General features: G+C 36.7%; 1 protein-coding gene across 8 annotated transcripts in view; it reads left to right on the top strand.

Moving 5' to 3' along the window:
- The window catches only part of SDCCAG8 (SHH signaling and ciliogenesis regulator SDCCAG8), a gene marked incomplete at its 3' end in the record, with an annotated part of 251,152 nt that overhangs the window by 20,230 nt on the left and 213,024 nt on the right, over positions 1–17,898 (top strand). For 6 of the 8 annotated variants that reach the window (XM_082834464.1, XM_082834462.1, XM_082834463.1 and 3 more), the window contains exons 4-5: positions 2,713–2,826; positions 13,246–13,371. In XM_082834464.1, coding sequence (XP_082690590.1) covers positions 2,713–2,826; positions 13,246–13,371 — 240 coding nt within the window. Of the gene's footprint in view, positions 1–2,712; positions 2,827–13,245; positions 13,372–14,846; positions 14,904–17,898 lie in introns of those variants that run through there. The other 2 variants (XM_082834468.1, XM_082834467.1) reach the window with 1 other exon arrangement.

The following is a 17,898-nucleotide window of genomic DNA, read 5'->3' as shown; positions in this document are numbered from 1 at the left end:
TTATTTGTTCATTGTTGTATGTGTGATGTTAAAGTCCCCCAATATTAGTGTGTTACTGTCAATTACCTCTTTTATAGCCATTAGCATTTGCTTATGTATTGAGGTGCTTCTATGTTGGGTACATATATATTTATAATTGCTATATCTTCTTCTTGGATTGATCCCTTGATCATTATGTAGTGTCCTTTCTTGTCTCTTGTAACATTCTTCATTTTAAAGTCTTTTGATCTGATACAAGTGTTGCTACTCCAGCTTTCTTTTGATTTCCATTTGCATGGAATATCTTTTTCCATCCCCTCACTTTCAGTCTCTATGTGTCCCTAGGTCTGAAGTGCGTCTCTTGTAGACAGCATATATACTAGTCTTGTTTTTGTATCCATTCAATCAATCTGTGTCTTTTGGTTGGAGCATTTAATCCACTCACATTTAAAGTAATTATTGATAGGTATGTTCCTATTACCATTTTCTTAATAGGTCCTTTTCTTCTCCTGAGTGAGATCCTTGCTAGGTAGAGTATCTGAGTGAGATCCTTGCTAGGTAGAGTAATCTTGGTTGTAGTTTCTTCCCTTTAATCACTTTAAGTATATCTTGCCACTCCTTTCTGGCTTGTAGAGTTTCTGTTGAGAAATCAGCTGTTAACCTTATGGGAGTTCCCTTGTGTGGTTTTTTTCTTTTTTTTTTTGGTTTTTTTGGCTGCATTGGGTCTTCATTGCTGCATGCGGGCTTTCTCTAGTTGCGGTCTGCGGGGACTACTCTTCACTGTGTGCGGGCTTCTCCTTGTGGTGGCTTCTCTTCTTGCAGAGCACAGGCTCTAGGCATGTGGGCTTCAATATTTGTAGCATGAGGGCTCAGTAGTTGTGGCTTGAGGGCTCTAGAGTGCCAGCTCAGTAGTTGTGGCGCATGGGCTTAGCTGCTCCACAGCATGTTGGATCTGCCTAGACCAGGGCTTGAACCCATGTCCCCTGAATTGGCAGGCAGATTCTTAACCACTGTGCCACCAGGGAAGCTCCCCTTGTATGTTATTTGTTGTTTTTCCCTTTTTGCTTTTAATAATTTTTCTTTGTCTTTAATTTTTGTCAATTTGATTACTGTGTGTCTCAGTGTGTTTCTCCTTTGGTTTATCCTGCCTGGGACTCTGCGCTTGCAGGACCTGGGTGTTTCCTTTTCCATGTTAGGGAAGTTTTCCACTATAATCTCTTCATATATTTTCTCGGGTCCTTTCTCTCTCTCTTCTCCTCTGGAACCCCTATAATGCGAATGTTGGTGCATTTAATGTTGTCCCAGGGGTCTCTTAGGCTGTCTTCATTTCTTTTTATTCTTTTTTCTTTATTCTGTTCAATGGCAGTGAATTCCATCATTGTCTTCCAGGTCACTTATCTGTTCTTCTGTCTCAGTTTTCCTTCAATTGATTCCTTCTAGTGTGTTTTTCATTTCAGTTATTGTATTATTCATCTCTGTTTTTTGTTGTTTAATTCTTCTAGATGTTTGTCCTTTAATTCTTATAGGTCTTTGTTAAACATTTCTTGCATCTTCTTGATCTTTGCCTCCATTCTTTTTCTGATGTCCTGGATCACCTTCACTATGATTATTCTGAATTCTTTTTCTGGAAGGTTGCCTATTTCCACTTCGTTTAGTTGTTTTTCTGGGGTTTTATCTTGTTCCTTCATCTGGTACATAGTCCTCTGCCTTTTCATTTTGTCTATCTGTGAATGTGGTTTTCATTCCACAGGCTGCAGGATTGTAGTTCTTCTTGCTTCTGCTGTATGCCCTCTGGTGGATGAGTCTATCTAAGAGGCTTGTGCAGGCTTCCTGATGGGAGGGACTGGTGGTGGGTGGAACTGGGTGTTGCTCTGGTGGGCAGAGCTCAGTAAAACTTTAATCCGCTTGTCTGCTCATGGGTGGGTCTGAGTTCCCTCCCTGTTGGTTGTTTGGCCTGAGGCGACCCAGCAGTGGGGGCTACAGGCTCTTTGGTGGGGCTAATGGCAGACTCCGAGAGGGCTCATGCCAAGGAGTACTTCCCAGAACTTCTGCTGCCAGTGTCCTTGTCCCTTCAGTGAGCCACAGCCACCCCCCGCCTCTGCAGGAGACCCTCCAACACTAGCAGGTAGGTCTGGTTCAGTCTCCTGTGGGGTCACTGCTCCTACCCCTGGGTCCTGATGCACACTACTTTGTGTGTGCCTTCCAAGAGTGTATTCTCTGTTTCCCCCAGTCCTGTCGAAGTCCTGCAGTCAAATCCTGCTAGCCTTGAAAGTCTGGATCTCTGGGAATTCCTCCTCCCGTTGCTGGAACCCCAGGTTGGGAAGCCTGACGTGGGGCTCAGAGCCTTCACTCCAGTGGATGGACTTCTGTGGTATAAGTGTTCTCCCGTTTGTGAGTCCCCCACCCCACGGTTATGGGATTTGGTGTTATTGTGATTGCGTCCCTCCTACTGTCTCATTGCAGCTTCTCCTTTGTCTTTGGATGTGGAGTATCTTTTTTGGTGAGTTCCAGTATCTTCCTGTGGATGATTTTTCAGCAGTTAGTTGTGATTCCGGTGCTCTTGCAAGAGGGAGTGAGTGCACGTCCTTCTACTCTGCCATCTTGAAACAATCTCCCTAGTCTATGTTTATACTATGTTTATATGACATCAGTGCTAAATTGAGTATGGAGATGGTATTAAATGATTCTTTGCTAAATCCAAACATGCTTCATTTGTTTTTATTTTTGCCTTAGAAATCATCAGAATATGAGGAAACTGATATGCCTGCCCTACACAATTTTGTTCCCATCATCAGTGACCAGTCTCAATACATTCATCATTTAGAGGCAGAAGTCAAGTTCTGTAAGGTAAGTTTCTCATTAAAAATTTAAGCCAACCTAAATTAAAGTTGATATTAATAATGCCTTGTGTGAAAATTTGCTATTATTAGTCATGTTTATAGCAATACATTGACAGTTGCCATCTTTATATGATTGAAAAGACTGATGTGTAATAGGAGCTTCTCGGGCTTGGGAATGATACTCCTGACTATGCCATTTCTGAATACTTAATTTCCCAGTAGTCTATAACTATGTCTAATATTTTGATAATATTCTCTCATGTTTCAGAATTTTTCCTTTCCACCCTGTTTACTTTAGCCCAGCTTATGGCAAATGCTTTGGAATAGTAATACCAATCATTCTCCCACACTTATCAACCTATTGAAATTGTTGTGCAGCAAGTAGGGATTCTAAGCAATAGATTAAATCTACCCCATGTCAGTGTAAAGGTTCTTACCTTGACTTTGAATACAGATAGCTCATGGGGGTACTGATACTTATGATCAAGAAACCAGATGTGTCACCTATGGCTTGTAATACTAGATGTTATATATTGCATGACTGTATGAACTTTAGTAATGTCTTTAATGCCATTGGAGCCTTTCTGCCTTCCCAAAGTATGTTAGTGTTTTAGTTTTTTGGGTTTTTTTTTAATATCAATGCATCAGATCATGTGATATTTTTATAGGAGTTACTGATATCTTTTTTTATCAGTATTATATGTATTATATTTTCAATGTTTGGCTACTCTTGCAAGGTGTAAGTCTGATAGGTAACTTAAGAAATTGAATTTTCAAGGGAGTTTCCTGATCTTAGCATGTCATTTTCTCTTTGTTCTTGAGGATACAATCATTATTATACAAGTATTCTTGGATTACCAGAAAAGCTGAAATAATATCCTAGGACTCAGTCCATTAATAAGCTTCTGTTAATTCCTAAAATGCTGTGGGTAAAACTTAAGAATATTGTAGGGGAAATAAAAGTTTAGCTCTGCCCTCGTAGTGTCTTTGGTTGGGCCTTAAAATTAAATTGACATAAGGCAGATTAACAGGATGAAAGGATACCCATTTATTTAATGCAGGATTTATGTGACATGGGAGCTTTCATAAGGAAGTGAAGACCCAAAGAAGTGGTGAAACCTAAATGTTTTTATACTTGGTTGAACAAAGAGAGGCAGCTGTGGAAGTGTAACTAAAATATGTGGGGAGGTAAAGAAGATGAGTTCTTTTAACAAGGTCTGTTTGTACAGATTTCTCTCAGCCTCTACTTCTTGTCTCTGGTGATAAGAATGTTTTTTTCTTCCTGATGTAGGGAGAGCATCTTTCACATGAGAGTTTTATTCCTGCTTTCAGGAGGAAAAGGGGAAGTCAGAGCACTCTTCTTGTACCTGCTGTTTTTCACATGCCTTAGCTCAAGATAATTCTTCCAAAGTGACATATTAGGGGATGGCAGATTCTGCCACTCTGCAATATACATCATAATAAACTTACCATCTAGTTGAGAGCACTGTTACCTATGAGGACCATAGCAGCCCAGTAGAAGATATAGTGTAGCCGTTTATTTTGTGGTATAAACTGTAATTATAATGAGAGAAGGTGGTTACTAAAAGCTAGGGTCTTTGGGGATTTTTTATTGGAGAGAATAGTCTTAAGGTGTAGGATCATTAGATCAGCAGAAGGGAGATGAACGAATTTCAAAGAAAAAACAGCAACAATGAAAGAATATATTCAGGATGAATATGATTTATTTATGGGGGACATGAGGCATCTATTCTAAATTCTTACAATGGAGGATATCTCTTAGAAATAATTAAAATAATGCTGAACTGATAAAATGGAAGATTACAAAATCCTTGAAAGTCAGACAGAGTATAAATATGATACATTTTAACAAGTGAGTAAGATAATGAAAGTACTTTTTGAGGGCCTATTAGTTTGATTAATTAATAGACTTTATTTTTTAGATCAATTTTAGGTTTACAGAAAAGTTGAATGGAAAGTACATAGAGTTCCCATGTACTCCCATGTACTTTATAGCTCCCCAGCAGTTTCCCCTGTTATTTTCATCATGCATCAGTGTAGTAAAATTGTTTGTTACAATTGATGAGCCAATATTATTACATTATTATTTACTAAATTCCTCAGTTTACATTAGTGTTCACTCTTTGTGTTTTATATTCTATAAGTTTTAAAAAACGTATAATGACATATACCCACCATTACAGTAGCATACAGAATAATTTCACTGCCTTAAATATCATCTGCACTCTGCTTATTTATCCCTTCCTACCTGCTAAACCCCTGGCAACCACTGATCTTTTTACTGTCTCCATAGTTTTGCCTTTTCCAGAATGTCATATAGTTGGAATCATACAGTTTTGTAGCCTTTTCAGATTGGCTTCATTGAGTTCATAATATACATTTAAGTTTCCTTCATGTCTTTTCATGGCTTGATAGCTCATTTCTTTTTATCACTGAGTAATATTCCATTGTATGTATATAGCATAGTTTGTTTATCCATTCACCCATTGAAGGAAATCTCTCTTGCTTCTAAGTTTTGGCAACTATGAATAAAGCTACTGTAAACATTTGTGTAGAGGTTTTTACTCATTTGGGTAAATACCACAAAGCACAATTGCTGGATTGCCTGGTAAAAGTATGTTTAGTCTTATAAGAAGCTGCCACACTGTCTTCCACAGTGACTGTGCCATTTTGTTTTCCTGCCAGCAAAGAATAAGAGTTCCTGATGTTCCACATCATTGCCAGGATTTGGTGTTGTCAGTGTTTTGATTTCTAGTGTGTTAAAGATATGTGATGGTATCTTGTTGTTTTAATTTCAATTCCCTGTGACATACAGTGTTGAATATTTTTTTCATATGCTTATTTTCCATTTATATACTTTCTTTGATGAGGTATCTATTCAGGGTCTTTTGCCCATTTTTTAAATTGGGTTGTTCATTTTCTTATTGTTGAGTTTCAAAAGTTCTTTATGTACTTTGGGTACCAGTCATTTATCACATATGATGTCTTTTGCAATTCTTTTCTCTCAATTTTGGCTTGTCTTTTGATTTTCTTGACAGTGTCATAGAGCAGAAGTTTTTAATTTTAATCAAGTTCAACTTATCAATTTTTTCCATGCAATTGTGCTTTTGGTGTTATAACTAAAAATATTGCGAAACCCAAGATCACTAATATTTTCTCTTATTCTTCTTCTAGCTGTTTGATTATTTTGTGTTTTACATTTAGATCTATGCTCCATTTTTTTTTTTTTTTTTTTTTTTTTTTGCGGTACGCAGGCCTCTCACTCTTGTGGCCTCTCACGTTGCGGAGCACAGGCTCCAGACGCGCAGGCTCAGCGGCCATGGCTCATGGGCCCAGCCGCTCTGCGGCATGTGGGATCTTCCCAGACCGGGACACAAACCCCTGTCCCCCGCATCGGCAGGTGGACTCTCAACCACTGCGCCACCACGGAAGCCCCTATGCTCCATTTTGAGTTAATATTTGTGAGGGTATAAGATCTGTGTCTAGATTTATTTAAATTTTTTTTTTACATGTAGATATCCATCTGTTTCAGCATCATTTTTTGAAAAGACTATCTACATTGAATTACCCTTATTCCATGTTAAAGATCAGTTAACTGTACTTGTGTAAGTCTATTTCTGGGCTCACCATTCTGCTTCATTGATCTATTGGTCAGTTCTTTCACAAATACCATACTGTCTTTTTTTAAAATTTATTTATTTTTCATTTATTTATATTTGGCTGCATTGGGTCTTCTTTGCTGCACATGGGCTTTCTCTAGTTGCAGCAAGCAGGGGCTACTCTTCATTGAGGTATGCGGGCTTCTCACTGCAGTGGCTTTTCTTGTTGCAGGGCACGGGCTCTAGGCATGCAGGCTTCAGTAGTTGTAGCATGCAGGCTCAGTAGTTGTGGCTCGCGAACTCTAGAGTGCAGACTGAGTAGTTGTGGTGCACTCGCTTAGTTGCTCCGTGGCATGTGGCATCTTCCCGGACCAGGGCTCGAACCTGTGTCCCCTTCATTGGCAGGTGGATTCTTAACCACTGCGCCACCAGGGAAGTCCCACACTGTCTTGATTATTGGAGCTTTATAGTAAGTCTTGAGGTCTAGTAGTGTCAATCTTCCAATTTCGTTCTTTTCCTTCAATATCATGTTGGCTGTTCTGGGTCTTTTGCCTCTTTATATAAATTCTAAAATCAATCTGTAAATATCTACAAAGTAACATTCTGGAATTTTGATTGAGATTGTATTGAAATCTATCAAGTTAGGAGGAGGTGATATTTTGACAATATTGAATCTTCCTATCCATGTACATGGACTATCTCTCCATTTATTTAGATATTCCTTGATGTCTTCATCAGAGTTTTGCAGTTTTATTCTTATAGATCTTATACATATTTTGTGCAGTTTATACCTGAATATTTCATTTTTTCGTGTTAATGTAAATGGTATTGTGATTTTAATTTCAAATACCAGTTACTCATTACTAATATGTAAGAAAACAATTGACTTTTGTATATTAATGTTGTAATCTGCAACCTTGCTATAATCACTTATTTTAGCAGTTTTTTTTTGATTCTTTGAGATTTTCTTCATAGACAATAATGTCATCTGTGAAAAATACAGCTGTCTTTTTAAAAAATTTCTTCTTGTATAGCTTCTATTTTCTCTTCTTGCCTTATTGTATTAGCTAGGACTTCTAATATGATGTTGAATAGGAATGATGAGAGGTGACATCATTGTCTTATTCTTTTTTTTTTTTAACATCTTTATTGGGGTATAATTGCTTTACAATGGTGTGTTAGTTTCTGCTTTATAACAAACTGAATCAGTTATACATATACATATGTTCCCATATCTCTTCCCTCTTGCGTCTCCCGCCCTCCCACCCTCCCTATCCCACCCCTCCAGGCGGTTACAAAGCACCGAGCCAATATCCCTGTGCCATGCGGCTACTTCCCACTAGCTGTCTACCTTACTGTCTTATTCTTGATCTTAGTAGGAAGCCATCTATTGTCTCACCGTGAAGTACAATGTTAGCTATGGGTTATTTGTAGATGTTCTTTATTGAACTGAAGATGTATTTCCTTTATGCCTAGTTCACTGAGGTTTTTACCTTGAATGGCTCCTGGATTTTGTTACTGGCTGTTTTTGCATCTATTGATATGATCCTATGATTTTTTTTCTAGCTTGTTGAATTATGTTATTTGATTTTGAAATATTGAGCCAGACTTGCATAGGTAGATTAAATTCCATTTGGTCCTGTTGTATAATTCTTTTTGTACATTGTGGGATTTGATTCACTAATATTTTGATGAGGATTTTTACATCTGTATTCATGAGATATTTTGGTCTGTAGTTTTTCATTCCTATAGTGTCTTCACCCGGTTTGGGTAGTAGGGTAATGCTGACTTCATAGAATAAGTTAGGAAGTATTTCCTCTGGTATTTTATAGAAGATATTTTACAGAATTGGTCTCATTTGTTCCTTAAATTTAACAGAATTCACCAGTGAACCAATGTTGGGCCTGGTGCTTTCTGTTTTGAAAGATTATTAATTATTTATTCAATTTCTTTAATAGATGTAGTCCTATTCAGATTAACTGTTTCTCCTTTTGTGAGTTTTGATAGATTGTGTCTTTCAAGGGGTTGGTTCATTTTCTCCAGGTTATCAAATTATGGATATACAGTTGTTCATAATATTCCTTTATTATCCTTTTAATGTCCATAGGATCTGTAGTGGTATCGTTTCTGATATTAGTAATCTGTGTCTTCTCTCTTATTTTCTTAGTTGGCCTGGCTAGAGTCTAATCAATTTCATTGATCATTTCAATGACCAAGCTTTTGGCTTTGTTGCTTTTCTCTGTTGATTTCCTGTTTCTAATTTCATTTATTTCTACCCTAATTTTTTTTTATCTTTTCTTCTGCTTACTGTGGATTTAATTTGGGTTTTTTTGTTGTTGTTTGTTTGTTCGTTTTAGTTTCCTGAGAGTATTGATTTGAAATCTTTATTCTTTTCTAATATTTTTCCCTAATTTAGTTTCATCTCACAAATTTCGATTTGTATTTTCATTTTTGTTGAGTTCAAAATATTTTCAGGGCTTCTCTGGTGGCGCAGTGGTTGAGAGTCTGCCTGCCGATGCAGGGGACACGGGTTCGTGCCCCGGTCCTGGAAGATCCCACATGCCACGGAGCGGCTAGGCCCGTGAGCCGTGGCCGCTGAGCCTGCGCCTCCGGAGCCTGTGCTCCGCAACTGGAGAGGCCACAACAGTGAGAGGCCCGCGTACCGCAAAAAAAATATATATATATTGTCAGTTTATTTCTTGAGATTTTGTTCTTGACCCATATATATTTAGAAGAGTGTTGTTTAACCACCACATATATTAGGAGTGTTCCAGCTGTCTTTCTGTTATTGATTTCTAGTTTAATTCCATTATGGTCTGATAACATACTTTGTGTGATTTCTATTCTTTTTAATTTGTTAACATATGGTTTTAGGCCACAGAATATGGTATGTCTTGGTGAACGTTCTGTGTTAGCTTGAGAAGAGTGTGTATTTTGTTGTTGGATGAAGTAGTATATAAATGTCAATTGGATCCAGTTGATTAATGGTACCGTTCAGTTCAACTACGTCCATACTGATATTTTGCCAGTCTGCCAGATCTGTCAATTACTGATAGAGGGATATTGAAATCTCCAACTGAAATAGTAGATACATCTGTTTCTCCTTACAGTTCTATCAGTTTTTGCCCTATGTATTTTGATGGTCTTTTGTTAGGCACACACACATTAGGATTATTATGACTTCTTGGAAAATTGACCTGTTTATCAATATGTCATGCCTCTTTATTATCCCTGATATTTTTTTCCTTAGTATGAAGTCTGCTTTGTCTGAAATTAATACAGCTACTCAAGTTTTCTTTTGATTTATGTTAGCGTAGTATGTCTTTCTCCATCCCTTTACTTTTAAAGTATCTGTGTCTTTAGATTTAAAGCAGGCATCTTGTAGACAACATGTATTTGGGTCTTATTTTTTCTGACAGTCTGTCTTTTCATTGATATAGTCAGATCATGGATGTTTAATGTGATTATTGATATAGTTGGATATCTATCATACCTACCATATTTGTTACTGTTTTCTATTCATTGCCCTTGTTCTTTCTTTCTTTTTTTTGTCCTCCACTTGTTTTTTCTGCCATCTCTGGTTTTGAGTGACCATGTTATATGATTACATTTTTCTCCTCTCTCAGCATATCAGTTGAACTTCTTTTTTTTTTTTTTAACTTTTTTAAGTGGTTGTCCTTGAGTTTGCAGTTATATTTACCACTACTCTAAGTCTACTTTCAATGAGCACTTCAGGCGTTGGGAAAGTTCCTTATAACAGGGTTCCCAGTTCCTCCCTCCTGACCCTTATGCACTGCTGTCATTCATTTCAATTATCCATAAGCTATGATCACTACATACACTATTGCTAATATGATACTGAACAAACTGTTACCTGTTAGATCAATTAACATTAAGAAAAATAAAATATTTTACTTTATCTCCATATATGCCTTCTCAAATGCTCTTTCTTTCCTTATGTAGATCTGAGTTTATAACCTAAATAAATTTCCTACTTTCTGAAGAACTTCTTGTAACATTTCTTGCAAGGCAGGTCTACCAGAGACAAATTTCCTAATTTTTGGTTATCTGAGAAAGTCTTTATTTTTCCCTCACTTTTGAAGGTTGGTATCACTGAATACAGAATTCTAGGTTGGTGGGGTTTTTATGTTTCAAAACTTTAAATATTCCATTGCACTCTATCCATGCTTGCATAGTTTCTGAAGAGTAGCTGATATAATTCTCATCATTGCTTCTTGATAGGTAAGGGTATTTTTTTCTCTGACTTCTTTAAAGAATTTCTCTTTGTCTTTGATTTTCTGCAGTTTGAATATGCTGTTCCTGGGTGTGGATTTTTTAGTTTTATCTTGCTCAGTGTTCTCTGAGCTTCTTGGATCTGTGGTTTGGTGCTTATAATTAATTTTGGGAAATTCTCAGTAATTATTGCTTCACATATTTCTTTTCCTTTTTTATTGTTCCACAATTCTTGGATATTCTCTTCTGTCTTTTTCATTCTTTTTCTTCTTTTCATTTCAGTTTGAGAAGTTTCTGTTGACAGTTCTTCAAGCTCACTGATTCTTTCCTTGGTTGTGTCCAGTCTAGGGACTTCCCTGGTGGTCCAGTGATTAAGACTCCGTGCTTCCACTGCATGGGGTGCAAGTTCGATCCCTGGTTGGGGAACTAAGATCCTTCATGCCATGTGGCATGACCAAAAAGATAGGGGGAAAAAAAGAAAGGTTGTGTCCAGTCTATTAATGAGCCCATCAAAGGCAATCTTCATTTCTACTACAGTGTTTTTGATTTCCAGCATTTTGATTTTTTTCTTAGTTTCCATTACCCATCTGTTCTTGCATGTAGACAACTTTTTCCATTTGACCCTTTAGCATGTTAATCATAATTATTTTAAACTCTCCATCTGGTAATTCCAACATCTCTGCTATATCCAAGACTGGTTCTATGCTTGCTTAGCCTCTTGCATCTGTGTTTTAAGTCTTTTAGTATGCCTTCTAATTTTTTGTTGAATGTTGGACATGATGTACTGAGTAAAAGGAACTGAGGGAAATATGCATTTAGTGTGAGGTTTTTTGTTTGTTGTAGGAGTTAGACTGTGTTTACTGTTTGCTGTTAGTATAGGTGTTAGAGGCTAAAATTTCCTCTAGTGTCCTGCTTTTGTCTCCGCTGTTGTCTTTGGGCTTCCCTTGAGAATTCTTCTTAAATACATTCTGAGATGTGCAGTTATTTTAGTGTATTCCCTTGTTATGATATAAGAGCCCTTTTGATGTGGTGGTAGGGTATGGGAGTATGGGGAGCATTTTGTAGTCCTATGATTAGGTCTCAGTCTTTTAGTGACCCTGTGCCCCTTGGCTATGTCCTTCACAAGTGTTTCTCAGTCTCCCCCTCCCCTTAAGTGAGATGGCAAGTCTAGGAAGCTGGAGTTGGTTTTTTTCCCTTCCCCCAGGTCACTTAGGTTCTGAAAAAAAAAAATGGTTTTTAGGCTCTGGTAAGATAGTTTCTCTTGAGGCAGGCCTGGTTAAAAAGAACAGAATGCTTTTTGGTTACTTTTCTTCTCCTACTGAAGGAAGCAGGAGGGGGATTTTCTCTAGTCTTTGCTGTAAGAACCTGGTAGTGTCATATAAAAGTGTAGGAGACACCTTCCCCCCAGAGACTGGGTCCTCCTGGAGTTTTTAACTCAAACTGGTCTACACTAAGCTTCCAGCATTTCATCAGTTACTTTATTGATATATTTTTCTACCCTGGCACTGGTTCCCCCAGAAGTTTCTGCTCTGGTAGATTGTGGTTCTCAGGAGTGCCTGTCTGTCTTTCCATTTTGAGGGATAATAGTTTTCCCTGTGACCTTAATTCTCTGATGGATCTAAGAAGAGTCGTTGATTTTTCAGTTTGTTCAGCTTTTTTTCTTATTGTGAAGATGGGAGTGATGTCTTCCAAGCTGCTTATATGTCAGACCAACAACTGGAAGTATGCAATGTTTGTTTAATTACAGTTTTCAATTACAGCTTTGACTTTTTTTCTGAATAAAATAGTTGAATGGAATTTTCATATATTGTACAATAGTTTTTTGCACAACCAGTATAATAAAAAATGACTGCACAATTATATTGGTAATGAAGATTAAGTTAAGTATTGTACCATCAATATATCAACATTTTTCACATTTTTTTAGGATGAGATGTAACTTGATAGCTTTTCTAATTGCTATATACTGGTAATTCTTTATATTATGCCCTGCACGGCCAAGGAAACACTCTCTAAGAGCTCTCCACCAAACAATTTCACTCATAATTTCCTTCCATCTGGCTAGCAGTTCATAGATATTCATTGTTACTTTCCTTGCCTTTCTATCTCAGTGTCCTCTATTATCTATGTAGTCCTCTGTCAATTTTCAATAAGTTATTGGCATTTGATCAAGAATAATAATCTTACCTTATTTTTCAGCAGTCTACCTCATTCTTAAAAGTCTTTTAGATAAACCTTTTAATTAAAGCATTTCTGTAAGCCTGCAAAAAATTGTCAGAAACCACACAGTCCTGTGATATGGCCATTAGCAGGTCCTCTACTATCTTCCCCTAGCCTTCTCTTTGTTAACTAATGCTTGAGTTTCTTTCCTTGTCTAGATGTAATTATAATATTTCTGAAAAGGGGTAGACAGCATCAGTCTTCCATGCTTTATATCATATTGGATCATCTAGTAATCAACAAAAAAAAGCACTACTTAAAATTGCTTAATGTATGCAGTCCACAAGTGGCATTTCTTAAAATAAAAGAAAAAAATGCTTAATGTATTTGGTTTTTGTTTCTGGTTTTTATAGGAGGAACTCTCTGGAATGAAAAATAGGGTACAAGTAATTGTGCTTGAAAATGAAAGGCTCCAACAAGAGCTGAAATCTCAAAGGCAAGAGGAAGCAATGAGGGAACAAACACTTCTGGATGCATCTGTGAGCATTTATTTAAACGATTAAACTAAAATACATAGTTTGAATGTTGCCTCCTACCCTTTCCCCCTGCCTTCTTAACTGCATAGATTTTTTTTTCTGGCAGTTCGGCAGAAGTGCTATGCTGGTATTCACTTGGGGCCTCAAAAATTAAAATTCACTATTTTAATTTATTGGTGGAATGAATCCTCAAATGAAATGATGTAGTGATGCCTAATATCCACTTCAGTTTCCTTTCTGAGCATACCATTTATGTTTTTTCCATATGGAAAGAGCAGGTCTGAAAGCAGGGAGTATGTAATATAGGAAGGACTTGGTTAAATCCAGCAACTGTTCAGAACTGTAGCTTAGATTTCTGTTGTATTTCTCTAAATTTTCTTTGAACTTTCAATTCCAATAAGTCTAGTTAGCATGGTGTAGCAGGAAGAACACTGACCTGAGGGTCCAAGATTCAAAATGTTAATCTTCCCATTGTCCCTAACAAGCTGGGTGTTGAACAAGTAATTTTATGGGACTTTCAAGCATGAAACCTCATGAGTCCTCTGTTTATTTATTGGCTTTTGAGAAATTCACCAATATTAGCAGTTCTTAATCTTTAATGTGAATGACAGTCACTTGGGATATTTGCTGACAGTGCAGATCCTGGGCTTCATTCCCTGAGAGTCTGATTCAGTTGGTCTGGGCTAAGTCTTTGAGTTAAAAATATGAATTATTAGCAAGCTGCCAAAGTGAGTCTAGTATCAGTGGAGCACATTTTGAGGAACAGAGAATTAGATGATCTCTATAATTCTGTGACATAAAATTTTTATGATGATATTTAAATAAAGTTTAAGCTTAATATCTTTTTATGAATTATCAGAGATACTTTTGCCTTAAAAATGTTTTTTACTCTTTTGCTATGGGATGTAGTTAATCACAGCTTATATTATTATATTAGTAATATTAGTAGTTAAAAATTTCATCTTAGTTTCTTATTATTTTGGTGTCAATTTGAAAATGATATAGCCTTATAGAAAGTACTTAGAAGCAAGTTCATTTTTAAAATAAGTATATTCTTTTGCTTTTCCTCCAAATATGCAGCGAACAGTGACTCAGTTATTCATAGTCTTCAATATTTATACAATGGAAAGAAATGGAAGATGGGGAAGTGAAATAAGAAAGGAAATTAGGCAGACAAGTGAATCAGAGGGCAAGAGAAGTGAGTAATGCAAAAGGGGAAGGAAATGATGGTAAATGCTCACATGCTTTGCCATGTGAACAAAGGAAACTTGCTAAAGAAAACTACAGATATACAGATTATAGAAAAAAGGATAAAGTTGTAGAGAGGTTTTTGTTTAAACATTCACATGAGCTAAAACATAGTGCTAATATTGAAACGGTTGTTGCAGATGTGTCAGGTGACCTTGATATCTATTTTAATGTTAGTCTTCTGTGTTATTTTGTTGTTACAGAATTGTTGCCCCCACTTTTTACTTGTGTAGGTGAATTGAGGCATTTCAGCAACCTATGCATGGTGTTGTATTGAGAGTTTTGAGGTAAATGAAACTATTTAGAATATCTTGAATATAAACAGATCAAGAGATATTATCTTCTTTTTTTTCTGCACTCTTTTTAATGAGCCTATTACCATGTTGATGGTAAATCTTGCCAAAGCTGTTGGCAGATTTGAATATATATTTTCAAAGTTTCTTAATGCTTTCTTTGGAAAAACAATTGAGATAGTTATATAGTAATAATTAGTATTTATTGATGACTACATGGCTGTAATATGCCAGGTACTGTATCAAGTACTTTCTTTACATTATATTATTTCCATTTTATGATAGCCACACAAGGCAGGTGTTGTTATATCTATTTTCAGGTGATTAAATTAAGGTACACAGCAGTTAAGTAACCAAAGCAACTGGTCTAATGTCACAAAGCTGGGACTCAAACAAAGGACTATCTGACTCCACAAATCCATCTACCTGGCCTCGAATTACACTGCCTTTCTGCCTAGATTAGGAATAGCTTGTCAATATTGAACCAAACCATCTTCGTTTGCCATGGACTGGGACTTGGATGGCAGCCTACATGACTTTGAGCTTTTAGCCTAGTTTATGACCTAGCAGTTGAAGAAGGAAGCAGATTATTTCTAAAAAACTAAAACCATTCAAAGAGTATTTCATTTCCATCTTCATTTTTCATCATTTTTCCTTCTTAAGGGGCTTTTCTTGAGAGTTCAAAAAATTATATTAAAATATGCTTTTTATTAGAAAATTTGGCATGTGTGGTCAATCAAAGATCTAGGAGATTTTTTTTAAAGTAGAAAATTTCTGAGCCATTTCTTTCCATGTCTCTTCTCATCCCCGTCCATTCCAACCCCTCCCCTCAGTTAAGAAATCAAAGGTTTTCAGTGATCTTCAGGGATGTAAATGTAATTTGATTTTTGAAATCTTGGTCAAATATCATTCGAGTTTTTTAAAAGCTATCTGTGAAAGAACAAAGTGTCAATTAGATTAGCACTTCTTTCCAAAGAATAACAATATTTTATATCAGAAGTCAGTGATCTATAGTCTACATACTGTCTCCAATTTCTCCATAGGAAATTAGTACCACCCTCCTTCATTGCTCTGCAAGACTATTTTGAATGCAATCACATCTTGGGTGATTTTTTCCCTACCTACAGAATCAAGCTCAAGCTTATTAACATTGCACGCTTTACCTTTCAGACCCTTATTTAACTCTCTAGCTTCTTCCTTTTTTTGTTTTTTAATTTTTTTATTGAAGTATAGTTGATTTACAATGCTGTGCCAAACTCTGCTGTACACAAAGTGACTCAGTTATACACATACAGACATTCTTTTTTTATATTCTTTTTCATTATGGTTTATCACAGGATATTGAATATAGTTCCCTGTGCTATACATTAGGACCTTGTTATTTATCTATTCTAAATGTAATAATTTGCGTCTACCAACCCCAAAGTCCCAGTCCCTCCCTCTCCCTCCCTCCTCCCCCTTGGTAACCACAAGTCTGTTCTCTATGTCTGTGAGTCTGTTTCTGTTTTGTAGATAGGTTCACTTGTGCCATATTTTAGATTCCACATATAAGTGATATCATATGGTATCTGTCTTTCTCTTTCTGACTTACTTTACTTAGTATGATAGTCTCTAGTTGCATCCATGTTGCTGCAAATGGCATTATTTCATTCTTTTTTATGGCTGAGTAGTATTCCATTGTATATATGTACAACATCATCTTTATCCATTCATCTGTCGATAGACATTTAGGTTGTTTCCATATTTTGGCTGTTGTGAACAGTTAGAGCTTCATCTTCTGACATTCATTGCCTTGTGCTTCAACCTTTAGTAATGCTGAATTGCCTACAGGTCTCTGGCAGGCACTATGCTGTTTCACGCCTCTGTGAGTTTTCTCATGATGTTCTCTCTTCTTGGCATGCCCTTCCCATCTAGCTTACTCTTTTTCACCCTTCAGATATCATACCAGTGTCAAAACTTCTCCAGAAAACTTTCCTTGAATCTCCAGTTGCTCTTAGTATCCCTCTTCTGTTCTGGTGTAGTCCCCCATGCACACCTCTGGCCTAGCACTTGCCTTGTTAAATTGAAATTATCTGCTTGGGTGTTTCTCTTCTTCATTAGTCTGTAAACTCCTTGAGGATAATATTGGTCTTGCTCATTTTTACCCCCCTCCCCAAGCTTTTAGCACAGTGCCTGAACATAGTAGGTACTATACAGATGTTTGCATTAAACTGAACTTCCCAAAGAATATGGAATAGAATCTCAGAATACTACTTTGGATGAATGCAGTTTACTACATTCTAACATATGACACTGCAGTATACTTCTGTGTTTGGGGACATGTCCTCTCTTATTAATACTACTGTGTCCCTTGGCCCTTAGCAGGAGTTCAATAATTACTTGTTGAATAAATTAATATAAGTATTTTAGTTCTTGATTCACACATAAATCACCCAGTTCTTTGGGCTGCTTATTTCATTGAATGTTGAAAGAATGCCAAAGTTCGCAAGCTGACAGTGGGTTCACCAAATTCAGTCTGTAGGCATGTTTTGTTTGTTTGAAAAACTGACTCAATATTTAACACTGTTTCAGTTGAAGAGCCAGATATCTGCCTCATCTTTTTAAAAATCAAAAGATATTTTGGTAATGTGAGTTGGTATTCCCACATGGTAGCAATTGACTGAAACTGAGTAGTGACTACTTCCTTTGGTTGCTCTGTCATGGTCCCAACCATTACTTTCTGAGTCCTTGATGTTCAGGCTGCATGTCAGTTCTATTTATCACCATGCACTGTTTTTCTTATTGAAGAGAAATAATTTTCTGAAAAGGCAGAAGAGCATAGTGGTTTAGGACTTTGGAGCTAGAATGCCAGGATTCAGATCCTAGCTCTGCCACCTATTAGCCGCTTTCTACCTCTGTGACTTTTAGCAGTTACTCTGTGTGACTCAGTTTCCCCATCTATAAAATGGAGATAACAGTGAAAATTCTCTCATAGGATTGTTGTAATGCT

This window comes from Leucopleurus acutus (genome assembly GCF_964270905.1).
Source record: "Leucopleurus acutus genome assembly, chromosome: 2".
NCBI lineage: Eukaryota > Metazoa > Chordata > Mammalia > Artiodactyla > Delphinidae > Leucopleurus > Leucopleurus acutus.
The sequence above is the reverse complement of the archived record's forward strand: the minus strand, read 5'-3'. Positions and strand labels throughout refer to the sequence as shown.